General features: G+C 36.9%; 2 protein-coding genes across 5 annotated transcripts; both read left to right on the forward strand.

The window, feature by feature from the left end:
• The first annotated feature begins 907 nt into the window (after window positions 1-907).
• LOC127432854 (phospholipid phosphatase 5-like) lies at window positions 908-8,355 on the forward strand. Of its 3 annotated transcripts, none has more exons than XM_051684317.1 (8): window positions 908-1,169; window positions 1,613-1,725; window positions 1,958-2,066; window positions 2,182-2,278; window positions 3,580-3,643; window positions 4,177-4,301; window positions 4,388-4,558; window positions 6,744-8,355. In XM_051684317.1, exons 1-8 carry the CDS (start codon window positions 1,017-1,019, stop codon window positions 6,911-6,913), a joined length of 1,002 nt encoding a protein of 333 aa, XP_051540277.1. In that variant the 5' UTR covers window positions 908-1,016; the 3' UTR covers window positions 6,914-8,355. The 3 variants fall into 3 exon arrangements, with proteins under 3 accessions (XP_051540277.1, XP_051540279.1, XP_051540278.1); XM_051684319.1 differs by having other exon boundaries at window positions 957-1,104; XM_051684318.1 differs by lacking the exon at window positions 908-1,169 and adding an exon at window positions 1,176-1,512.
• Window positions 8,356-9,776: 1,421 nt separating this feature from the next.
• LOC127432948 (phospholipase DDHD2-like) lies at window positions 9,777-27,319 on the forward strand. 2 transcript variants are annotated; one of them, XM_051684488.1, is made up of 17 exons: window positions 9,777-10,016; window positions 15,565-15,732; window positions 16,461-16,657; window positions 18,595-18,684; window positions 18,781-18,895; window positions 19,470-19,559; window positions 19,683-19,824; window positions 19,912-20,120; window positions 20,247-20,314; window positions 23,539-23,667; window positions 23,863-23,949; window positions 24,146-24,283; window positions 24,988-25,143; window positions 25,236-25,341; window positions 25,855-25,995; window positions 26,087-26,231; window positions 26,346-27,319. In XM_051684488.1, the coding sequence occupies exons 2-17, from the start codon at window positions 15,603-15,605 to the stop codon at window positions 26,416-26,418; spliced, it is 2,016 nt and encodes a 671-aa protein (XP_051540448.1). In that variant the 5' UTR covers window positions 9,777-10,016; window positions 15,565-15,602; the 3' UTR covers window positions 26,419-27,319. The 2 variants fall into 2 exon arrangements, with proteins under 2 accessions (XP_051540448.1, XP_051540449.1); XM_051684489.1 differs by having other exon boundaries at window positions 16,464-16,657.
• The last annotated feature ends 81 nt before the right edge of the window (window positions 27,320-27,400 follow it).

The following is a 27,400-nucleotide window of genomic DNA, read 5'->3' on the forward strand; positions in this document are numbered from 1 at the left end:
TATGGATTACTTTTTTTTTTTCTCCCCTTTTTCTCCCAATTTGGAATACCCAATTCACAATGCACATTTAAGTCCTCGTGGTAGCGTAGTTATTCGCCTTGGTCTGGGTGGCAGAGGACGAATCTCAGTTGCCTCCGCGTCTGAGACCATCAACCCGCGCATCTTATCACGTGACTTGAGCGCGTTGCCACGGAGACATAGCGGGTGTGGAGGCTTCACACCATCCACCGCGGCAACCACGCTCAACTCACCACGCGCCCCACTGAAAACGAACCACATTATAGCCACCATGAGGAGGTTACCCCATGTGACTCTACCCTCCCTAGCAACCGGGCCAATTTGGTTGCTTAGGAGACCTGGCTGGAGTCACTCAGCACACCCTGGGATTCGAGCTAGCGAACTCCAGGGGTGGTAGCCAGCGTCTTTTACCACTGAGCTACCCAAGCCCCCTTGGATTACTTTTAAGCTGTCTTCATGTGCTTTTTGGGGCTTCAAAGTTCTGGCCACCATTTACTTGCACTGAATAGACCAACAGAGAAGAGATATTCTTCAAAGAAAATCTTCGTTTGTGTTCAGCAGATGAAGGAGTCATGCACATCTTAAATTTAAATTTTTGGGTAAACTATACCTTTAACAACAATCTAGTACACATTGAAGAGATGTAGTCTATCTTTCAAAGCTTAGTACGTCTATCCCGTCAAAATGTAAAGATAGCGCTGTGAATAAGTCCGTTTTATACCCTTTTTTTTTTTTAAAATTAAGTTGCCTAGTTTTGTCAAGCGTTGCATTATGTTTCCAACGTGTCACTCGTCACAGTTTTTTCACTCCCCAACTTCACGGGACTCGGTTCGATCGAATCATTTAAAAAGAACCAATCAAAAAGAACGAGTCGCTCACGATTCGGACATCCCTGATAGAACTATATGACGTGTTAATGCCAGTATGCATTGGCTCGTCGGGTTTTTTCATCGCTGTTTTGTACCGCGATCAGTTGCTGCTGGACATGTGAATTATATATGAAAGACATCACAAAATTCTGGTCCGGTGGCTGCTCTCAACAGCCGGCGAGGCGTCGTTTTAAGCGAAAAAGGAAAGAATCCGAAGGTCTGTATTCAACTTCGCGTTGCAGACAAAAGACGGAGGATGTGCGATGTCGTGTTTGCGGAAATGTTCGTAAGCAAATATATCACAGATGCGCCGCTGAGGGTCGCGCGGCTGTTGGCGGCAGCAGCTCAGACTAATAACAAATCAATAATAAATATTTCACGTGGCTAGTTTTCCAGTGGTGCTCTGTTTATCTCACTTTGAAATATCAGTTCTTACTTCCGTGCTGCAGGCGTGACGAGTGTGATGTTCAGTCCTTATTTTGAATAACACCAGTTTCTTTCGGTTTCTTTTCTTGTTATATTGGGTTTACAATACTAACAACGTATCCTGCTGACGTGACAGTCACATTTCTCATCTTATTTTCCTGCTGGTGTCAGGCTGTTGGTGTTAAAAATCCAACTGATGGTGAACACTTAGGGGTTGATATTGATTGTTCCTGGCTAGATTCAAAAATATATTTAATTCAGTGTTTTTAATGTTTTATTCTTTCATAATCTTCTTTCAGGTTTTAGGTGGAGCTGTCTCCAATGACAAACCTGCACCAAAGATGAGGAAGAGTTTTGATACTGGCTTCATTGCTGAAGTTGTTGTACGTCTGTTACTTTTAGGCCTATTTCTGTAAGTACACTTTCTGCTTGTATTATGATCAGAAATAACCCTAACCAATAACCTCCTCATTCATAACCAGTTCTACCAGGCTTTTGTTCTATTGGTGAACAAGCCGCCCATGCAAAGCAACAGTCAATTTCTCTTATCAGTTACGTGGGAAGATTTTCCAGTCTTTTGAGTTGCACCTGTTTGTCATGGATTATGCGGATTGTTCTCTCAAGCTGTTGTTATGTTCTTGCAGCGTAACAGAGAAGCTGCCTCCTTTCAGTCGTGAGATCCAACCTGAGGAGCTCTGGCTCTATAAGTTCCATCCTGTCAAAAAGGACCTTGTTCCTACCCGCCTCATGTTTGTAAGTTAGCTCATTGTTCTGGATACTCGAGCATGAAACAACATTTAAATATGTCATGAAGGGGTGTGAGATGATGTGTAAGGTGCATCTAATTTGAATGTTTCTCTTTATGCAGGCAATCGCCCTTTTTACTCCGTTAGTGGTTATTTTCTTCTTTTCCTTCTTGAAACAAGCTGAAAAGGGTAACAAAGATATCAAAGAGGCATCCTTGGGTAAGCCCAGACAAAGTTTAACTACTCTTTCCTCTTTAAGAAAAACATCTGCATGACAATCAGAAAAATAGTTCATATGCAGTATTATATTTAGATCATTTTATATTTACTAATCAGACTTACTGTACTAATTGTACATTTTGAAGAAATCATTGTGTTTGATTTGATCTTGCCTTCATAGCAGTTAAAGGAATAGTTCAGCCAAAAATTAAAATTCTCTCATCATTTACTCACCCTCATGCCATCCCAGATGTGTGACTTTTTCTTCTGCAGAACACAAATGAAGATTTTTTTGTAGAAAATTTCAGCTGTGTAGATCAATATAATTCGAGTGAATGGTGAGAAAAAAAAAGAAATGGTGAGCAAAACTTTGAAGCTTCAAAAAGCACAAAGGCAGCATAAAAGTAATACTTACAAATCCAGTGGTTTAATCCATGTCTTCAGAAGCAATATGATAGGTGTGGGTGAGAAACAGATCAATATTTAAGTCCTTTTTATTTTTACTATAAATCTCCATGTTCACATTCTTTTGTTTTTTTGGCGATTCCCATTCTTCATGCATATCGCCGCCACCTGGTCAGGGCTGGTCAAAGGTGATCTGTTTCTCACCCACACTTATCATATTGCTTCTGAAGACATGAATTTATTCACTGGAGTCGTACTTGCATTGTAGTTGACCTACGGAGCTGAGATATTCTTCTACAAATCTTTGTTTTCTGTAGAAGAAATACCCCATCTTGGATGGTATGGGGGTGAGTAAATGACAAGAGAATTTTCATTTTTAGGTTAACTATCCCTTTACTAAAGAGTTCTATAGTAACTTTTAGCAGCCAAGAATATTCGGGATTACACAAATGTGCATTCAGTGAATCTGGAGCGCTGTAAATATGACGCACTTACTCATCCTCACGTGTGCTTTGAGTATGTGTAATACACTACTGAGAACAGAGCTGCGCACATACAGTTAGAACAGTGAGAAGCACATGCAGACTTTTTTTTTTTTTTTTTACTATTAAACCGCAGCCTTTGCAGTTTGATAATCATACTATGTCATCGTGATTTCAATTTTATTTCGATTAATCGTTCAGCCCTAAGTCCAAATGACTCACATATTGGCATATCTTTTTTTTAAATTTAAAATAGCCTCCCAGTATTGGTTATAAACAAAATTATAAACAATATAGCTGTGTTGATTAAAGTCTGTAAAGAGATAATGTACAGTGGTATCGGATGATGATCTCATTATCTTGATTGTCATTTCAAGCTAATAGAAGTCTCTATATGTCTTTTATGTGACACAGCTGTGACTTTGACCCTGGTGTTAAATGGAGTTTTCACTAATGCAATCAAGCTAGCTGTGGGCAGGTGAGTGATGAAACCCAATTCTTATTCTAGTGTTCGCTTTGTCTGAATTTTGCACTAGGTGCACCAAATAAGTGGCTATGCAGGCAGTACTGTCCACTAAAAGATGCCGCTTCAATAATAACAAAATTGTTGTATGTGTAATGTTGTTTGCTTTTGTTTGTACCCATAAAATCACGCTATAAATAAAAAATAACATTTCATCATCTGGTTTGATTTATCGTATTGAGCAGTGTCCAAAAGCAAAGATTGTGCAATCAAGTCTTATATTGTTGATTTATGGATCAAATTCAATTATTTATTCTTTGTTAATTTAATATTTATGTATGTTTACTGTATGAAGCTCTTGATAAGCTCATTAATTCATGCTGTTAATACATTCCCTAGTAAAAAGCCTGTTTTGCTCACCAAGCTCATACATTCTTATCGATGATCCAGTCATTTCACTTAATTTCTTGAACAGACCGAACAGAGGACTAGACACCCCCAGGCCCAGTTCCTTTTCCTATTAAACTTCATTTCTTCCTCCCTGCCAGGCCACGACCAGATTTCTTTTACCGTTGTTTCCCGGATGGCCAAATGAACCCGGAGCTTCACTGTAGCGGTGACCTGGATGTTGTAATGGAAGGCAGGAAGAGCTTCCCTAGTGGACACTCTTCCTGTAAGAGCTTCTTTAATTTAGCAATGACTTTGCCAGAGGAAAGTTCAGCCATCTGAGATTGTAACCAAATGTTTCTCTTTTCATAGTCGCGTTTGCTGGTCTGGGTTTCACTGCCCTGTACGTGGCAGGGAAGCTGCACTGTTTTAGCCCAGTGGGCCGAGGCAAAGCCTGGAGGTTGTGTGCCTTCCTCACCCCCCTACTCTTCGCCATAATGATTGCTCTTTCTAGAACATGTGACTACAAACATCACTGGCAAGGTGAAAACCTTTACCTTGCTTTTGTTCTCTAGGAATAATATTACACTGGTGTAAATTGTCCAGGATGACATATAGGGAAAGTAATATGGTTAGATTATTAGCAGCTGTTTTTTATTTGTTTGTTTATTTTTTTAAACATGGGACCAAATAAGGGCTTTACATTTACTTTTTTAGTTGTTAGAACTGGTGGTAGTGAAATAAAAGATTAATTAGCATAAATTACATTTTCTTAGCATATGGAAGAATGCAGTCAAAATGGTTTTGTTTTTATTTTAGATAAAATTTATATTATTTACTTCTATTATTTTTATATTATATCATACTTTAAAAGCTTAGATATAGTGATATATTTTTATTATTATAATACATCATGCTTCTGCTACACCCTGGTGGAAATGCATCCCGCTAGCCACTATGGTGTTTCTCTAAATCTCAGAAACATTCTGAATCCTCGGTTTCTGAGTTAAAAGCACCACTGTTTAAGCTCTTTCTCTGGAAATCGAGCAAGAACATTGTCACAGACTTTGAGGGCAAACAGTAATAATCTATGATATAATTAGTTTGTGCCGGTCTCTTTTTCCAGACAGAATGATGTGCGATTGTGCCAGGAACATTACCGCGATGCAGCCCGCTAAAGTTCAGCAAAGCAGCCATCGGACTCCTTGTAGATGTTCTTTGTTGCTCCTCGTAGGCGAAAATGATCATGCACATGCAATTGAGTTAACATTTGTTGTAACTGCAAAACTGTCGAACTACAGCCCTGGACAAAATAAATCTACAACTAAAGAAGGAAAGTTTGTAAAGAAAACTTTGATGTTGGCTTGACAAAGAGTTGTCTGAAAGTTTAAAATAGTTTTAAAAGCTCAACGTTTGCACAGGCCTGCTATCAGTCTGACTGGTTGCTAGGTGGTTGCTAGGCAGTTGCTATGGCATTATTGGCTGTTGCGGAGGCATTCCTAGGTGGTTGATTGATTGAAAGATTGATTGACAGTTAGACAGTTGGAGTTTCAATTCCAGACAGACTTTGAACATTTAGTCAATGGAAGTCTATGGGAATTTTGGGACATTTGATTATACACTGCGGGTCAGATCAGTTAGAAAATATATAGCAGTCCGAATCCGAGTAGTCTGAAGGTCTGTGCCATGTTTGGTTGATATTGCTTGAAAGCTTTATTGGAGCTAGTGTTAGAAATTTCAATGGAAGTCAATGGGATTTTTGATTGTCTGTTAAAGGAAAACCTTCAGTCTGATCAGTTAGAAAAGATATAGCATGCTAAAGCCTGATTTATACTATGGAAGAAGACTAACTTTTTTCTCCTGGAAGAACTAAAGCACCCTAGGGCAAATTAAGCTGGCGTTTATACTACGCGCAGCATCATTTTAAAAATTAGTCCATTGAGTGTGACATCACTTTTTAACGTATTGTTTCAGGCATGGAAGTAATGACAATAATGCAGGTTTTTCTCTCCGTAGCACTGCATCACTTCTTTGCTTTATTAAACTTGTCACAGAGCCCCCTTCCACTTTTGGCGACAAGTTATTTGATCTGAGTTCATAAAAATTCCAACCTCTTTCCACTCTTGTCATGGCCATGCTGTCTTTGTGGAGTTTGTGTGGCAAATCATATAAAAAAGTATACTTCTGCACAATCTCTGAGAGACAGGCTTCAAAGTTTTCCATTTTAAGGACAGTAACCTAGGTATCAACTCCTCAGCTGGCCCGCACGCTTGTAAATAAAAACGTTACGTCCAAATACCACCCACGATTAGTTTTAACCAATCATCATCGCTCTTTGACCAGCCAAGATGTGCGCAAACAGGAGAAATATCACCAAACGAACACATTGGAAGAACAAAAACGTCACTGCATTTCATCATAATTTGTAGGCAAAATAAGTGAAGCATGTTCACCCAGTAAGCATAAATTAGCCTTTAGTCAGAACAGTCTGAAGGTCTATGCTAAATGTGGTGTATGTAGCTTGAAAGCTCTAGGAGGAATTAGTGTTAGAAATAAAATTGTATAAGATAAAGATTGTACAAGATTGTATAAGATCAGGCCAACATGATTGCATCATCCCAACAAACCTCTGCTCATGTCACAGCAGAAGGCATGACATCGTCATAGCCCTATTGATATGTATAGTTTTGAATCATTAACCATTTCTTCATCTCCCATTCTTTTCCAGATGTGTTGGTGGGATCTCTCCTCGGTTTGGCCTTATCCTTCTTATGTTACCGACAGCATTACCCAGCTCTCAGTGAATCGGACTGCCACATACCCCTCAAAATAAGAGAGGCAGTGGTCCCTGCTCAGGAACGCAAGCAAGCCAACCCAGGTTACCTCTTACCTTTGTAGGGACTCTTAATTCTGTCACACCCCACCCAGACCAACAACCACAATAATGTGTCAAAGTTTACCTTACCAGCGGACTCTGGATACATAAGCTTCCTGAAGCCAGTATGTCTATTTTTTTGTGTATGCTGCCTGTCAGCCAACGGGTACTTCTTGTTTTTGCCTTCCTATACTGTTGTAGACATTCGCAATGGATGTTTTGTGTATTGTCAATCTCTTTTTGAAAATGTCTTTACAACTTTGTATCATGTCAAGCTCTTTGAGGTTTATATGTGAAATAGCTCAGTGAAAGACCGTAATGTAATGTTACAGCAGCTTCTAGATCTATTTTATTGCGTAGCAGAAATATTTATAAAAGACTCCAGTAGAGACTGGATGCTGAAAAGAAATCTTCTCCCGATATCTTTGTCAATAAAGTTTGTGGTTTATAAGATTTCTAATGGATTGGATGGAATGTGTTCAATTCATTTAGTATACTGTATGTCAACACTGTAGAGCATTATTTTCTATGAGGAGAACTTTGATCTGTGAGCTGTCTGTCCATAGTGGAGGTGGTACAGTTTGGATCATTACTAGAAGAACAGAATGTCCCAACAATGGCTGTGTCTCGTTTGGAAGGCTGTGTCCTCCGGAGGTCGCATTTCTCGGCCGCATACGTCATCGAGGCTGTCTCGTTTCAGAAAAGGCTTCGAATGCAGCCTTCAAATGCGACCTTCTTTCACGGGAATTCGGAGGATGCATGAGGTGTATCCCTTCGTGGGCACTCACAACCCACAGTTCTTTGCTTCATTGGAAATGTCTTGAACCACCAATTTGCCCGTAAATATGATGTTCAAATGCAAGTAATGTTAATTCCCAAGTTGAAGTACCTCAGTAGATGGGTGCAGAGTAAATAATATGTATAACTATATTAATATATAATTAAAATAAAGTATTAGACTAAAAGTACACCTGTAAAATCTATTTTCTTTTCTCTTTACATCATTATAACTTTCCTAAAATTTACCTCATACATTCCCTTCCAGAGGGACTGTTCCTTTCTCACTCAAAGCGCTTGTGCTTGTTAAAGAGTGTCGTGATGTCATAGCAACCATGTTAGTTCTGTTTCCGTTTGTCTTACGAAGGCCGTCTCCTTTAAACGAGACTTGTTTAAAGGAGGACTTTCGGTATACTGCAGCCTTCAAAGGACGTGTCCTACCTAGCACGCAGCCTTCGAAAATGAAACACAGCCAATGTGTCAGTGTTGTAATTGCTTCTTTGTCTAGTTAAACAAACATGAAAACTAATTTATGCTTCATAGGACCTTAACAAATATTCTTCTAAATGCTTTTGCTTAAATGCTTAAAATTTGTTTTGTAGACAACATATTTTTGTGTCAATGACATTATAATAAAATGTGGAAAGTAGGAATAATAAAAAAAGAATAAGTAGGTGTGTCCAAACTACAGACTAGTAGTGTAATTTCATTACTTAAAGGGATAGTTTGCCCAAAAATGAAAATTCTCTCATCATTTACTCACCCTCATGCCATCCTAGATATGTATGACTTTGTCTTCTGCAGAACTCAAATGAGGATTTTTAGAAGAATATCTCAGCTTTATTGTTCCATTCAGTGCAAGTGAATGGTGACCAGGGTAGGGTTGCACCAGCTGTGCATAAGGCCTCGCTTAAGTTGAGACATAAAGTTCACACTAAGGACTTAGTAACTACTAGTTAGTTTGTAACCAAGTCAGTGCTTAATTTGGTTGCACCACCTGTTCTTAAGGCAAGACTTAACTAGTCTTAAACGTAAAGTCGTAAACTCTCTGTAAAGTAATGCATAGTCGCATAATATGACGCTTACTTGTATTGATCCAATAAGCAGCCTTCAAATCTGTACAAAGAAGTGTTAAAAAGCCGTGAATTTCAGTTTGATCTTGTTACGGTTGATGTTCAAACGTTGTTTGCTCACATAACTGTCTGCTGTAATAAATTATATCCCCATTAAAATATGAAACGTAATACAACAAGATTTCATTAATGGTATATTTAGCCCATGTAAATAATAATATTCAATAACTGTATCTAAAATGAATTAGGGGCAGTAAATAAATTCTAATACAACAGTTTGGAAAAATAGATATTTATTCATTTTAATATTTTGTATATGTTGAAATTTGACAGCAGGCGGCTTACACAGCAAAGTGCACCGTTAGATCAGTTTCATGCTGAAGAACTCAGAAGGTCCCAAAATCACAAAGGTAGCATAAAAGTAATCCATATGACTCCACTGGTTAAATCTATGTCATCAGAAGTAATATGATAGGTTTGGGTGAGAAACAGATAAATATTTAAGTCCTTTTTTTACAATAAATTCTCCTCCCTGCTCAGTAGGTGATGATATACACGAAGGATGTGAATGCCAAAAACAAAAGAAGAACGTGAAAATGGACATTTATAGTAAATAAGGACTGAAATATTGATCACACCTATCATATCTCTTCTAAAGACCTGGATTATACCACTGGAGTTTTATGGATTACTTTTATGCCGCCTTTATGTGCTTTTTGGAACTTTAAAGTTCTGGCCACCATTCAATTTGATTGAATGGACCTACAGTTCTGAAATATTTTCATTTGTGTCACACATCTAGGATGGCATAAGGGCAAGTATATGATAAGATCATTTTTGGGTGAACTATCCCTTTAAATAAAGACACAATTACATTACAATTGAAGTTCATTCACCACGGTGGTCTTTTTAATGAACAAGTCTACAAAAACAACTTCTGCAACACACTAAAAATTAAGACTATTGCTTCATTGTTCTGTTGTGCTATTATGAGATCATTGCGCATGTGGTTGTTTGAATCCGTTTTTGACTCTTTGACAAGCTATTCTTGGCACGTTTAAATCTTAGACTTGTCATGTACGCACTGATTGGTCATTTTGTTCACCCCTCTTTCCCAGCTTAGTCGACCTTTAGACTTTTCAAAGACCACTAATAAGATTTCAGCTACGGAGTGATCTGTTTACTTCAGACTTGTTCGCCATAGTGAGTAACACTGGATGCTCGCGCTCAGTTAGAAGTCATTTTTGTCCTAAGTGTGTATCCGTACGAGCAGCCGGTGAGTAGATGGCGATATACTCTTATGTTTTTCCTCTATTTCTCAGTATTTCTCAGATGTTAAATGCTCTTAATAATCAGCATCAGTATTTACTGACATCACAAATTTGCACATTCATAGAGTGATGCAATGGGAAGCAATCTAAATCACTTTGTCCTTGCGTAATCCTGCAAGATACAGTTGATGTTTCTCAATACAATGTATCACAATTTGTGCTGTAGAAAAACGTGCTTCAATTCGACCATAAGATGACACGATCACATGAAAATACAGTGTACATTTGTCAGTGTCCTCATCCGCTAATGTCAATGCCGCAGTGTCCTACTTCATAGAACAATCCAAACAGTGACACAGACCAACATGTTCCTTTTAAATTATGCTAATTCACATTAAACACAGTCTGGTAATTTTGTATCGTTAACGCCAAGTGTTTTATCAGCATTTCACGCTTGGATCAGCTAATAATTTCACTTTTGTCAGTCATCATCCATTACGTAATGTAGCAGCCGACACGAGAGTGATGACGCAATGCTTCTTGAAGTTTGACTGATGTTGTTAAAGGGATAGCTCACCCAAAAATTATCTCATCATTTATTCACCCTCAAGACATCCCAGATGTGTATGACTTTCTTTCTTCTGCTGAACACGAACAAAGATTTTTAGAAGGGCCATACAATGCAAGTAAATGGGTGATGAATAGAATAAGCAGATACAAACTAATTTTCTGTTGACTATTTAAATTTCTATTTAAAAAGGATTAAAGAGAAAGGAGGAAATGGCTCAATTTTTGTTTTTTTTCATTGTCTAAAAACATTATTTACGGCTTGAATATTTGATACGCACATGTGAGCGGCACTGAAACGCCCCTTTTATCTGATTGGTGAACCCGCCCTCCCTGTCTTCTGCACTGCCTTAATCCTATCAACCAGAATTAGAGTTGGGACCGCTCTGCAAATTTGTCTCAATTTTCATTAAATATTGTCCCGAACCACCACTAACTGCAAACTATGCATGCCATATCTATTAGAATCTTGCTGATTGGCACATCATGGTGCTGTTGCGAGGTGTTGCCTCTAATGAATGACGCGTGACGCAAGCCACATCACTTGGCCATATGCTGACTGGGAGTTGGTCTATTATATACAGGGTTGGGAGGGTTACTTTTGAAATGTATTCAGTTATATTTATTAAGTAAGCTAACACAGGGTTGGGAGGGTTACTTCTGAAATGTATTCCACTACAGATTACAGAATACATGCTGTAAAATGTAATATGTAACGTATTCCATTAGATTACTCAAGGTCAGTAACGTATTCTAAATACTTTGGATTACTTCTTCAGCACTGGTAGATTTTTTCACTTGTTTTGACTATAAAAACTCTGCCAGTACAGTAAGACAAAATACACATGTTAAAAATACATTCTCTGAAAAACCTAAATATCTTATGCAGTGTTGTTTCTAAAACAAGATAAATTAAACCGATCTTGTTTTAAGGATTTTTAGATATTTTTACAGGAAAACAATACAAAAATTATCAAGAAACTTACTTCTCTGTCTGCTCGTATGAATGTAACACATCATAAGAAAATGTTTCACCGCTGATCAAATGCACTTTGGATCGCATCATTTATATGTATAAATGTTTTCCATCTGAAAGGACAAAATATTAAATGAAACAAATGACAATAAAATGCAAAGTAATCTCTTCAGTAATCAAAATACTTTTTGAATGTAACTGTATTCTAAATACCAATGATTTAAACTGTAACTATAGTGGAATACAGTTACTTATATTTTGTATTTTAAATACGTAATCCCGTTACATGTATTCCGTTACTCCCCAACCCTGATTATATATTATTTTTATTTTTAATAACAATGTATGATTTTGTAGTGCCACGTCCCATTGGTAAATGTAATTTAAAAAGTTGCGTTACTTTGTATAAAAGCCCCATGAGTTAATATGTTAATATAGGTTATTTTTGACATTTATTAATATATTTACTAAATGTTCATCCAGGCTGAGGCAATTATGTCTCTATCAGCAATCAGATGAAAGGGGCATTTCAGTGTCGCTCACATGTGTGTATCAAATATTCAAGGTGTAAACTAACTTTTTCAACACTGAAGGAAAACAAAAACTGAGCCTTTTCCCACAATCTCTTTATTCCTTTTTAAATAGAAAATGAAATGGTGAACAGGAAATAAGTTTGTATCTGCTTATTTTATTCATCAGTGTTAAAACAAATAAAGAAAAAAACACATTTTTGGGTTAACAAAAGAAAAAGGAATGGTCGCAAAAGTACACGGACTTAAAAGCACATTAAGGCAGCATAAAATTAATCCATATGACTCCAGTTCATCCATTAATCCATGTCTTCAGAAGTGGTATAATAGGTGTGGGTGATAAACAGATCAATATTTAAGTAATTTTTATTATAAATCTATTTATCTAAGTTTATAAAAAGTATTTTATTTTTTTGTTGGGTAATTCACATTCTTTGTGCATCTTGTGGTTGGGGCTGGTCGAAGGTGGAGATTTATAGTTAAAAAGGACTTAAATATTGATCTGTTTCTATCCCACACCTATCATATTGCTACTGAAGGTATAGATTTAACCACTAGAGTCATATGAATTATTTTTATGCTGCCTTTATTTCCTTTTTGGAGCTTCAAAGTTCTGGCCACCATACACTTGCACTGAATAGACCAACAGATAGAGATATTTTCTAAAATTCTATGTTTGTTTTCAACATTAGAAAGAAAGTCATACGTATCTAGAATGGCATGAGGGTGAGTAAATGAGAGAATTCTCATTTTTGGGTGAACTATTCATTTAACAATTACTATTTTTTTCTATCAAGTAAAAACTATGCCGTTGAACATGATGTGATTGTTTTTATTTGACAGTTTAAATACTTTATACATTAGAACACATTTCTTGATTCTTCACCCAGATTCAAAGAGTATTTCAGTTCAAATATCATATAAATAAACTCATAATGTCAGGAATAATACATTTGTAAGTTATCACATTATTTTTCATTCTGATAGACCATTTCAGTTATTATTTATTTTGATAACTTTATGTATTATAGATGATATATCTATATTTTCCCTGTCACTTTGGCCTTTTTTTCTTTCTGTTTAAAGCAGTGCTCACTTGCACTGTTCTTTGTAATGTGCAAAACATTTTTTATGATTACTGTAAAGCTGCTTTTTTATTTTTTAAAGCAAAGAACAGTAGGCCTATTATTGTCGAATTACAAAAAAAACAAAAAAAAACACTTTGCACAACAGCATGCATTTCGCCTTTTTGCCTAAGAACATACAAGCCAAGGATTGTATTTATTTCTTTACTGGAAGGGTAATTTTAGTTCTTAAAGGGATAGTTCACCCAAAAAATGTAAATTCTGTCATATGATAACTTTGAGCTTTATTCATAAAGCTGTCTATTTGAGTTTTTTTTCCAGTCCTTAAAAATCAACAGGTTGGGCCTGGGTAGCTCAGTGGTAAAAGATGCTGGCTACCACCCCTGGAGTTCACTAGCTCACTAGTTCGAATCCCAGGGCGTGCTGAGTGACTCCAGCCAGGTCACCTAAGCAACCAAATTGGCCCGGTTGCTAGGGAGGGTAGAGTCACATGGGTTAAAACTCCTCGTGGTCGCTATAATGTGGTTCGTTCTCGGTGGGGCAAGTGGTGAGTTGAGCGTGGTTGCCGTGGTGGATGGCGTGAAGCCTCCACACACGCTATGTCTCCGTGGCAATGCGCTCAACAAGCCACGTGATAAGATGCGCGGGTTGACGGTCTTAGACGCGGAGGCAGCTGGGATTCGTCCTCCGCCACCTGGACTGAGGCGAATCACTACGCAACCACAAGGACTTAAAAGCACATTGGGAATTGGGCATTCCAAATTGGGAGAAAAGGGGGAAACCCCCCTCCCCAAAAAAAATCAACAGGTTAATATTTAAAACAAAATTCTATAATTTATTTAGAATTATAAAACGGATTGTTCCGACTCTAAATTCTTATTGTTTCAAAGCTATTGAGGAAGAATGCCAATAAACACATGCCTGTGATCGCACATTTAATCAATAATGTACGAGAGGCCGTGTGATATTACGGATATAGTCGCAGCTAAAGGGCATTGCGAGGCACGATGCCTACAACCCCTTCAACCATGACTATATTCACAAAATGGTACCGCCTCGACTGCCTTATTGCATCTATAAAATGATTACCACATAATAAAAATATTAAGGACACAAATGATTATTATTAGGGGCGAAAGGCCCCTATTGTTTTCGTTATTTTTTTTTATTTAGATATAAAATGCTGTATTTTACGAAAGACTTGGCGTATCGTTACGAAACTCGTTATGTGTCTTTGGCACCATGCTCTGAAGGGACTCAAAAAGTTTCGGGACAGCACCACCTTGTGGTCAAAAATTATAATGCTATTTCTAAAAATGCTAATAGCTATTGACTCCTTTTGCTCCTAGACTGTTTGTCCGATTGGCCTGCATCATCTAGAGGCACTCACGACAAAAATCTATTCACAAAATTTTGATAAACCATACCGTTTTCAAATGGCGCTTCAACGAATTCGACAAAGAACGTGCCCCCTACTGGTCAGGAGATAGAAAAATGGCTATTTTGGCTTATAACTCTTGAATGCTTTCCTGCAGAATAACCATCATGCCCAGATACTACCTGAGCAGTTTCAGAACAGCGCCACATACTGGTCAAAAATTCTAAGAACTAGCTATTTTTAGTTATTTTTAAAATAAATGGGGGTTTTTTATGATTGAAAGTTTACTTTTTCTAACTCCTCATACACTTCATCAGACTCTAACCAAAAACATGTCACAAAGATTCTTTTGCTGCTCATGGTGCCAATAATTGGCTTGACCCCGGTATCGCTGCTTGCAGCTATATTTATTATTATTATTATTATTTCCAAAGTAAAATAATTAAATGCCATTCCCTACTGTAGTCCCTGATAGGAAAAATAAGCAGAAAATTGCTATGCAACAAGAATAACAGTCAGCTTTTGGGAGTTGTGTATTGATACAAATAGAAGCTTGGTGTGGAGGTCATAGCAGTGCTTTATCTCGAAAATTGGCTATTGACCAATCAGCATACAGGACCGGAACTCTCTGTTTTATCTCTATTAATGGAACAAGTTTCTATGTTGTTTGGCAACCATAAACAACCAACAGTTAGACTAATGTACTATATTACTTTCCAGAGAAATGGTTCATCTGATTTGTAATATTAATAAATGTAACTATTTCTTGAACATTGCTGTTGCTACTTTACTTTGCTTCCCATTGTGACTTAGGACACCCCATAACCATGGTAAAATCACTGTAAAACTCTGCTGCCTGTGGCTTATTGCTTTATTAGTTACACTTCTGTTGGATGCCACTATATTCAACAAATAAAAATATATATATTTGTTAACAGAAGAGACTTTTATCCAAGGCAAGATGTATCAATCAAGACTTGGATATTGTTTTAAACCAATAAATGATTATATTTGCAGTTATTTGGCCTTGATGTGGCATCCTTGATGTTCTCAGCATGAATGCTGCTGAGCCGTATGAACTCGTCCAGTACCACTGGTTCTACAACCAGCAGGTGGACTCCAGAGACTCCTGGCAACCTTTCAGCAGAGAAGACTCACAGAGGCTGGAGGATGCTTTCAGTCGAGGTCTTTCATTGCCTTGTTCTTTTAACTACTTAGCATTAGAGGACATATATTAATATAATTTGATTTACATTTTCCTTGATTTATTGAAACAGAAGTCTTCAAAGTACTATGACAGTTTTTATAATTTTCAGAACTCAAAATATCCTCCTTAAATAAAAAATATCATTTATTATATATATGCTGCAAAAATGGCTCATGTCAAAAAATAAATGGAATATATTAACACATGACCACCCCATTTACATGTGAAGAGTGCAAAAAATGGCCTGTTTAATTTTAGGGTTGAGAAAGAGGTTGGCATATAGTCATAAAAAATTAATTCGGACTGTTTTTGGTGCAGAAATCCTTGAGTAACATTATAAGTGGACCTCAGAGGGACAAAGGGTTTGATATGACCCCTTGAAGCCTGTGTTTGCAATTGCTGAAAATAAGGGCAGGTACTGGGATGCAATCTTTGGTGGGGCACTTGTATGTTTAGGGAGCAATGTTGATTGTTTCACCATCAGTCCGGGAGTCAAGGTTTGTCTTGATTGTTTCGCTGTCAGTCTGAGCAGGGGCATAAAAATTTCTAGGGGGTCTCGAGGCAAATCTAGGAGGGCAATGTCCTCCCGCAGCCTGCCACAAGACCTGGCCATGCTGAGAATAAAGTTGATCTTTATTGCCATGTCATAAGTTCATATGACATAAATGCATCTGAATGATAACTGTTGGATCTGGATTTTATACAGCAGGGAAAAGTGGCAGGGAGGAAGTGGTGGTGGCTGTAGAAGGAAGGAGATATGATGTCAGGCTGCGTGAAAGGAAACGGTACGCTATGTACTGGGAACAAGCGCCCACCGAGGTCAGGCGCTGCTCCTGGTTCCATAAAGGCAGTAAAGATGTGACCTACACTCCCTATACTGAAGAGCTTAGTGATATCCTAGAGGTGAGTCACTGTGACCAAATTCCAAGTTCTAAGAATAAAGGAATTCTTAGTTTTTTGTGTTTTCCTAGTTTTAACTTATGACTATTTTAAATCTGAAATATGGGAGAACTGGGGCTAGGTGTAACACTTTTTACTCCAGTGAATATTTCTCAGGCTGGGCTTATTTCTGAAAGTAAATTTCTGAATAGGCACATACCTTAAAGTCTTAGCTACAAAAATTTTGTGTACCTTAAGCCCCAGTAAGCCTTTGTGTTAATGTGGGCCTGGGCACAAACATAAAGGCAACAAAAGTTCAAAAAGAATAAAATCCCAGATGCAGTTTATTGTTTAATCAAAATCCAAATCCCATTAATAACCAGATAAATGTGAAGACTTAGTGCATAGCACAGTACTTTAACATAATTTTGAAATGATGGCGTCTTGGCCCAGTTACAGTGCTCTATATTAAGGATTAACCAAATTAAGTTTTTCATAGCCTATATATTCACCAGATGAAAGGTTTTGTATATTTCACCATAGGAAGTTTAATGATGAATAAGGTTCTTTACTTTTCACAAGATATTAAGATGGAGATACGATGTATGTGCTGACGGGGCATGTTTCCATATAGTCACACTTTTATTTGCATGCCCTCACTTCAATTTAGGATACTTGATTATCTAATCAAAATAACAAAATATGCAGTCTAGGAGGATAAAAATATGGATGAATATTGTCAATGATGAAAAATGTAGATACAGCAAATCACCACGAGATGGGTGATTGTTTCTATTTCACTTTTAGAGGTCGCTGTTATACTCTAGAACCAAGCCGTTTTAACTGTAGAATCTGCCAGCACAGGCCACAAAGATACACAGATAAAAATAAATAAAACAAAAGTAGTGATTGACCGATATATCATCCAGGCCAGTTAATCCGCCGATATTTGTCCATTTTGAGATTATCAGCATCAGCCGACAACCGTGCTTGCCTGGCCGATTAGCAGAAGTGTGAACTAGAGGTAGACCGATATATTGGTTTTACTGATTAATCGGTACCGATAATTGTCGGTTATCGGACAAAAATATATGGCAATAGTTGCTGGTATTTTATTTAAATTTTTCCCCTAATTTTTTTTATTCCTTATCAATAAACCTCATCTGGTGAAATATATATACATACAAAACTCTTCATCTCTAATTTCAAAATAAGAGTCTCCGGTGTATTTTTGGCCACATTATGCACCATTTCTCCGGTTATAATTGGGATTTTGGTTGCACAATAAACCGCATTTGGTATTTTACTCATTTTGCAGCCTCAATGTCTGCGCCCTTCATAGTAAGGCAAAAATAAGATATGTTTTATTATTCTATAGATCGATTTAAAAAAAAAAACTATCAGCAGATTAATCGGTTATTGGCCTTTTACAACACCTTAGTTATCTGTATCAGCAAAATCCACTATCGGTCAACCTCAAGTGTGAACTTTCCCTTTAGTTGGTTCCAAAATCTACCAATAGATTTGTCAATGGATAGTCAGCACTATCTGTTTTCAAGTTTTTATTTTTATTATACAAATATGAGTAAATGTATAAATGCATAAAATACGTGTTTACTTTACTTTAGATATGTTGTGCACATCTGATTTGCTGTTGTTAAATTGTATTGTTTATTCGCATTTATATCGTCCATCCTGCTTTCTAGATATATATCGTATTGGCATCTGCCAATGAAAACCCATATCAGTCGACGACTACCAAAAAGCAACTATCACAACAAATTAATCGGTAAAACCGATATATCGGTCTACCTCTAATTTCCACCAAACAAGCATTTGTGTAATTGGACTTTTGCCTTCAAACCTTATAGTTACTAAAATTAGAAGAGCCTGTGTGACAATGCAATTTTCCCTCTATAAATGAATTCATGCAAAGTATATTTCTCCTTCATTCAAAACAGAATGCCTATATGATTGCAGTTACCCTGAACGAATGGAAGACGAATTTGGAGCTCCCAACAGGGGAAACTGTCATCCTTCACAACCCAAAGGTATTATTCAGAAAATCTATCTAATCCCTTTGTAAACAGGGGAAAAAAAAGTCCTTTACTTAGTAACTTTTTGTCTTTTTCTGCGCATTACCTCAGCTCATGATACAGCATCCAAACAGCTGCAAGGACTATCCCCCTTCCCCAACTGAGCGGGCTCAACCCAGAACACTAAAGAGAGGGATTGAGAATATTTCAGTGGAGATACCAGAGGGTAAATGCAGCCCAATGATCAATCTATATGTCAAGTCTTCCTCGCGTTTAGCAGTTTATATGTGAACATATGTATTAATGTTTAAGTGTCAAACTTTATAAACACCATTCGGAGGTGCTAAAATTTTATTTTGATGCTAACTGAATGTTTTTCTTGTGGGAAATCCAGATAAAACCAGTTTAAGATGGTAGCCATTTATTGGAACATGGTAACTAGCTGGTTTCTATCTGGTCCAAGCTGGCCATTTGGTGGTCCAAAATAGGGGGGATTTGGTGAAATCGGGTTAACCAGATTTCACAGTTTTGGAACATGGTGGCTGGTCCAGGCTGGTCCAAAAAGCTCTGCCAGCTCAGCCAAGTCAATTAGTTTGGACCACCTACCAGCTTAAACTGATTTTAGCTGGAATTTCCACCATTGTGAAACACAATTTTTCAAGATCAGACTAGGATTTGATTTTATTATTATTCATTTTATGTGGAGATCTTATTGGGTCACATTCCCATTGGGTTTCAGTTCAGCATCATTCTGTTGCTGTGTGTGATAGTGACCCAGTGATTTTTTTATGTTTCCAAAGGAGAACCAGAAAGAGTAGACCACCTAGTATTCATGGTTCATGGTATTGGTCCGGCCTGTGACATACGGCTCCGGGGCATCGTCCAGTGTGGTGAGCTAAATATTCTAACTTATCAGCAAAAAAATAAATATACCTCTGACACTTAATTATGTTCCATGTTATTGCACTATTTATGAGAGCAGTCATGTGACGTTTTTTCTTTCCTTGCTGCAGTGAATGAGTTCCGTAATACCTCCAACGGCCTCATAAACAGTCACTTCAGGCAGGGTGAGGACACAAGCACAATTGGAAGAGTAGAGTACCTTCCGGTCAACTGGCACAGAGTCTTGCATGGCGAAACTACAGGAGTTGACAAGTAAAATGTTTGACTTATAATAAACAACTGCATATATGTTGGGGAAAATGACATAACTCTTTTCTGTTTCACTTCGTTCCTCAATAGAGACATCGAGAGAATCACACTTCCTAGCATTAGCCGCCTGCGTCAGTTCAGCAATGACACAGTACTGGACCTTTTTTTCTACAATAGTGCTACATACTGCCAGACCATTGTAGATACAGTGGCCTCTGAAATCAACCGCCTGAACAGCCTCTTCCTCCAGAGGCATCCACACTTCACCGGACACGTTTCCCTGGTCGGACACAGTCTAGGTGAATAGCAACCTATACTGGCATAATGACACTTTAGTGTTTATTAAAGCCCTAGTTATGGATATTGCACATTTTTAACATGGGGATGTAAGATTGCCTTTGAAAAATGTATCCTGTTTTTTGAAGGCTCGTTGATCCTGTTTGATCTCTTGACCAATCAAGAGACAAGTTCAGAAGGCACGGTACATGATGAGGTTTGTCACAGAATATATGTTTGATGTAATAGATGATCAAAATTGTATAGTAATGGTTTATACATTAATGTATACATTTCAATGGTTATTGTCTAAATAATACAGTAAGCTTTGAGATGCATAAAATCCAAGTTTTCGGACATTACTGGTGCACGAGGCTCAGAAGAAATATCACATAATCTATTATCGTTACCAGTGTTATTTCAGAGTAGCTTCCCAAGTTTCTCATAACTTAAGGTATTTAATCTACAGTCAAGCTACTTTTTAAAAAAGGACTTGGCTATGCTACAAGCTACTAACATAAAGAAACTAACTACACTGAAGCAATGTAAAGTAGAAAATATTGTTAGATATATAACAATCAGATTATATAATTTTTTAGATTGCAGAATTAAATTATATCAGCTGATAGTTACATATTTAATTACTACAATATTACTATAGTAAAATCATGGATACTACAGTATTACTATTGTATAGGATATAGTATACTATAGTATATGAATACTATAGTATTACTGTAGTAAAACCATGTTTAATTCTATTAAAACCATGGTTTCCTGCAGTCATTGTTAAAACAAAATTACTATAGTAAAATCATGGGTAATTTTTCTAAGGGTTAAACAAATAGGGTGAACATTTTAAATTGAACATACATTTATATTTAAAGGGGTCATGCCATGAGGAATCTAATTTTCCTTGATCTTTTAACATATAAGAGTTCATTGTACAATAAAAACATTCTGTAAATTTCAGAGCTTAAAACTTCCTCCCCACTGCAAAAAGAACATTTGTTGAAACCAAGCTGCCAAAACGACTTATTCTCTACTTCCTCCACATTGTGATGTCACACTGTGGTAGACATTTGCATCTGACCGCCTCCACCACAACACATCAGTGCCTACTTTACCTTATCATTTACATAGCCCTGCCCAGTAGAGGTGAGCAGTGTTTCCCAATAACGATTGATCTTAGCAGTCAAGGGTGTTTTCAACGAGCGATTTTACGAACGGTCGTTATTTTTACTTGCATTTCCCAAAAATGCACTTAACATGAATGCACCAGGACGCACTTTAAGTGCTACTTAAAAGAGTTGCTGTCCATGTGACAGTGCTGAAATGTGAATGTATAGTGCTGTTCGTCATTGTAACTTCACTATATTTGTGCGCAACTTTATAAACGTTTGTAATTTACCCCGCTGGAAATATTTAAAGATATTTTCAGTAATGTTCAACCTAATTAACCATATACTGTAAAGTTTTGTGATAATTTTGAGCAGAACTATATATTTTTTTTTTACACAATAACTGCCTAATTCATCAGGTGTGCATTTGTGATATTTCGTTTTCACAAATTCCTCTGTTGGTCGAGATGAAAGCTTCCAGGATCAGTGAAGACAGCAGAGGCCCTGTGTATGATCCTGCCAATGACAAGCATTAATTTAATATTACGTGGTTCACAGTGTTATCGTGGAATGCAAAATAAGGAGAGCTGTGCTTTAGGGACATTCACCAATCAAAGGGAGGTCTGCTCTTTACTCCCAAAAGTGATAACAGTAACAGCAATGCTACACAACACGTGGTGTGGGCAAGAGCACCCTTGGGTAATGGAGAGGAAGAGCAGACGAGGATGATGAGCCAATATACAGATGATTTTTAATGCACGGCAGCATTAAACAACTTTTTTTTCTTCTCTCTCTGATTTTAATGTATACAATTCTCTAAACCAATCATGCCACCTCTTTGTTGTTACCAACTCGTCCACACAAACAGCTTCATTTGCTAACCATTTAATTAATTTATCTATTCATCCATATTGACTATCCATTTTATTTATTTATCATTACTATTATTTTTATTATTATTATTGTAATTAGCCTTGTCGGTTTCAATAAAAATAAAGAAAACATATGTATCCTGATATTAAAGTCTCAGCATAAAGTGTAGCTATATGTATTTATTTGTATTAAGTGTAATTTCGCGATTGTCCTGCAGATGTCTGCATAAGTCGCAAGGACTTAGACTTATGCAGACACCTGCAGGACAATCGTGAAATTGCACTTAATACAAATAAAAACAATAATATGCTCTTAGCCCTGTACGATTACTCCAGAGCACTCATAAATCTACGAGCATTTTCAAGCACTGCTTAAGTTACGGTGCCTTTGGGAAACAGGCCGCAAAACTAAGATGAAACGTAAGATGGATGGGAAATCAAATCATAACAGTGGGTGTTTACTGTCAAGTCTTAAAGGAGAAGCAGCACCAAAACTGAGCGTTTCTGACAGAGGGTCAGAATGAGAGTGATAAAAGATAATGCTTTACAAATACATTTACTAATATTATAAGTAAACCTCAAGGAACATATTCAAATAATAGAAAAATGCATGTCATGACCCCTTTAATATACACTTACAATCCAGAAAACACCCACTTTTATGTAACTGAATCTAAGTAAAGTGGTAAACAGCAGCAGTACACCAAATATTTAGCTTCAGAAAAGAAGGTAAAGCCACTTTAAGACTGCGTGGGGCTCAAATGAAGTGAATGATTTATGTGACTATACATGAACCATCCGAAAGAACAGACTCACTAAAATGCTAAAATAAGGAAATAATTTTAACTGCTTCATTTTAACTGTCTGAAAGAACCAATTCACTTAAAGGATTTGGTTTTCCCAACGCTACCTGAGAGAGAGAGCACAACTTAGGTAAGTGTGACTGCCTCGGCTACAATCTCAATACAATTTGACAAATGTAGCATTTTGTTACGCTACTTGTTGGAAAATGTTGCTTGTTACTGAAAGAGCTACATCATTGTGTAAAGAGCTTAACTACTGTCACACTACTGAAAAAAATAGTTAAGTTAGTAGCGTTGCTAATTTTAGTTAACTACTCCCCAACTCTGATCATTACTTGGCTGTTGCTAATATTTCTCATTTAAATAATTATCAGAAATCCAACATGTCATCACCTCTTATACTCAGGTCTCTACATCACATTTGGCATGTTTAATAATATCTAATAATAAATGCTTAGAATCTTCCAAAAAAATACAACCATTATAATGTTTTTCATCAAACCATAGTCCTAATATGACGTGGTAACTGTAAATGTTTTAGCTTTTTGTCCTTTATGGAATAGAACCTCCCACTGTCCCTACATATTTAAAAGCAACTCCTAATATGTTAGGGATTAGTGACAAAGGGCTTTGTGGTTTCCACAGCTCCATGAGGATCCTTACATTGATACAGCCTACTGTTCCTATGAGAGCCTGGATGAGGCGGTCAGGGGCAAGGGGTTGGAGGAGTACCTCGAAGTACTGCAGAGAGAACAAGTGGATATAGAGTCCCTGGTCAGTTTTCTGTAATTAAAACATATCAGAAACAAAAATCACATTTTAAAAACGCAACTCTCTTTTAAAAACAACATTGTATATTTTTCCTCTTATTCCCATATTTTCAGCTAAATGTATGATAATGTTTCTTTGTTGTATGTACAATTTGAGTTGCATGAATGCCGAAAAAGATAAAAATATAAACCATTTCAGATGCTCTGCTCAGAGAAGGACCTAAAAGATATTGGTATACCACTTGGTCCTCGCAAGAAGATTATGAACTATGTGAAGAAATGGAAGGTAATTCCCGAAATTCCCTCACTGGCTCATGACAGAAGTGGAATGGATTGTAGTGTCGGGTTAATTGTGTGCGGTTTCCTCTCCACACCCAAACATTTTGAAGTGGAAGGGATAAGAGACACGAGTCCATTGTTTAAGATTGTTGTATCAGTTATTTCGACACATTTCTGGTAGCTAATTCTTGAATATCCAACAGCACTATAGAACTGGAGGTGGACCTGCAGCCCAATTTGAGACATATTTCCCAAGTCTAGGGATGAAAAGAGCTCTGGAACATCAGACCCCCACCACTAGTGCAGTTGATTATCAGCATTTTGATGTTGGCATTGGACAGGTAACAAAGTGTTGGGTAAAACAAAATTATAGTGCATGTTTTGTTTTTTTATCCAGAGGGATATAATGGATAAAACTACATTAATAAATGTATAAGAAAATAACTTAATTTAATAATTAAATAGGCAAATAAAATAAAAATGAAAAATATTTATTTATACTCTCGTTTCATTGTATTTGTAATTAGTTATTCCAACATTTTATATTGTTTAATTTTCATGATGTATTCATATTAAGGCTGTTGATTAAACTCACTCTGATTAAATTTACAGCAATTAATCAAATAAAAAATAATGTTAAAAATTAACGGATTTATATATATATATTTGGATCATTATATAATATATATTGATTATTATGATTATTACATATTGAACTGGCTTTATTTGGGGGCCTTTCACTGCAAATAGAAAGGCATATAAATATTAAAAATAAATATTTCAATTAGTGCTGTAAATAAAAAATAAAAAATTTCAAATTAATTAAGAGATGCCGATTAATTGATAATCTGCATCATGTAATTCTATTAAAATTTTAAGTTGACAGCACTAATTCAAATATATATTTTAATAATTATATTAATAATTTTTTATTATTATTTTGTTTCCTGTTGAATCTCCTTTGATACGAGTAGAAACATCTTAAAAATGATTTGTATCTTCATTTCAGTTGTTGTTGCCAACAAACTTCTGCTTTATCCTGCAGGTATCCATTGATTATCCTCAGCTGGCCTTTCACCCCCAAGCATTCTTTGCTTTTGGTTCACCCATAGGAATGTTTTTAACTGTTAGAGGTCTGAAGAGGATCGACCCTAATTACAGCTTCCCTACCTGCAAGAGTTTCTACAACATCTTCCATCCTGTAAGAACACACCAAAACAATTACTGAGAATGTTATAATTCTCTAAGCCTCATGTAACGGTGTTCTTACACCAAAAAATATATTCTGTGCAGTTTGACCCAGTGGCATATCGCATCGAGCCCATGATTTTGCCTCCAGACGTGAACTTACCACCCATGTTGATGCCCCATCATAAAGGCAGAAAGAGGATGCATCTTGGTATTTGATATTGTTTTATGGAGCTAAATCCTTAAAGGGACAGTTCACCCAAAAAAGAAAATCCTGAGGAAAGGAAAAGAGGTTTCATTCTTGGGGGAACTGTTCCTTTACTTTGTATATTCTAAAATGACCCTTAAGGGGGTCGCACACCGGACGTGTCTGGCAGATGACATGGCACATTCTAAAATTCGAAACAACCGTTTTCAATGAAGGTACGCATACTAGGTACAACTCCGGAGGTTGCTCAAATTTCTGCTGCGACATGAAGCGCAACTCGCATGTTTTCCATTAAATTCAACCCAAATCATTATCAAAGGACATATATAATTTTTTTGAAGAAGGGAAAAACCTTGGTAACTTTTGTGTGTACTGTCTGCAACCTCAACCGCATCGACATGTCCTGTGTTTGATACCTGTGCCGTGTCCTAGCCACGACGCGACGAGGCGCTTCTCGGCCGGTGTGCAACCACCTTTAGGGTAACTGTTATCATTTAATGCCTTTGATGCCCGCAGAGCTGAAAGAGGGACTGACTCGAGTCAGTTCTGACTTACTGGGCTCACTGCGCATGGTTTGGCAGAGCATTTCTCAAGTGCCCGCACCAGCGCTTGCACAACGTGGAGTCAATTCCATGTTCCCTACAGATGAAGCAGAAGGTATCTAATGAAATTTGTGAAACCTGATATGGTGCAGTGAACTAAAAATCAGAAAGGTGTCCACTTAGCATTTTTATTATTTCTACTCCAGTCTCACCAATGGAACAGGAAGAGAGGAAGATCACCAAGGTTGGGATGTTGAATCGTGGGCAACGTATCGATTATGTTCTTCAGGAGACACCAATTGAGAGTTTCAATGAGTACTTGTTTGCAATACAGAGCCATTTGTGCTATTGGTAAGACAATATCTGGACCATATCTGATAGACATGTATAGTAAATCATGTGTCTTTTTAATGTGGTGGCACTTATTTGGTTGGTCTGTAATGATCAATTCTTTTATGTTTTCAGGGAGTCAGAGGACACAGCTCTGTTGGTTCTGAGAGAGCTTTATGGAAATATTCCAGCAAGATCTCAGTCATAGATGTTCTTTCCTGATTGTCATATGCCTATTTTATCCACAATAGTTTTCCTAACAACCACTGGGCGGCACCATGATGATTTTAATTGCCCCTGGACTGTTTTCTGGTTCCAGTCTCCATAAGAAGCAATGTAAAAACTACCAAAATAAGCGATTTAGACGGAGAACAACAATCAGTTTAAGTGTTAGCTGGAGTCAAAATTAGTTCAGGCTCAACTTTTGCAGTCATAACAACTCAAAGTAATTAATGATATCAACATAACTAAATTCGGGCCATCGCTTCATGTCTTATACCCATTCCTTAAACTTTGATAGGTGAGCCACTGTCAAAAGATGGTCATTGCAAGTGTAAAGTATTGGCACTATGGAGCCACAAATACACTACTTCAGTACACTAAGCAACACTTTATCTTCTAAAAACAAACTCAGATTCAAGTGAAAACACTGGAGACCGGAAAATGATAAAAAAATAAACAGGCTTCTGTTATAAATTGTGCGACACAATTCAGGAAAAAAGGTGAATAATATACTGACAAACTTTAAAGCAAAGTCCACAGTGAATCAAGTAAGTAGCTCTGTGGATTTTGACCAGTAAACTGCCTAAGAAATGTACATTTTGAGTTTAAAATCTCACCTGAAGATTTGCCATTACAATGTTGTTGCAATATTATTAAGGCAGACTTTGAGCATTTGATCCACATTAATGTCCCTTTGTGCAACCGTGCGCATTGTAATAAAAACTTGAATCCAACTTTTATCTAAAATATTAACTTATTGTAAACTTTGGCCAGTGACTTTCTAATTTTGAGATTGATTGATTCATATTATATTACTGATATGTATTAATATTATATTCCTGAAATATGGATATTTGTGTTTTTTATTTATTTTATTAAACTCCTCTCCCCAAAATTTGTTATGTGCTCCATGTACTTTTATCGATTGTCAGACATTTCTCAGATACCAACAAGGCAGAATTCAGATC

This window comes from Myxocyprinus asiaticus, chromosome 42, assembly GCF_019703515.2.
Source record: "Myxocyprinus asiaticus isolate MX2 ecotype Aquarium Trade chromosome 42, UBuf_Myxa_2, whole genome shotgun sequence".
In the NCBI taxonomy this organism is placed as follows: domain Eukaryota; kingdom Metazoa; phylum Chordata; class Actinopteri; order Cypriniformes; family Catostomidae; genus Myxocyprinus; species Myxocyprinus asiaticus.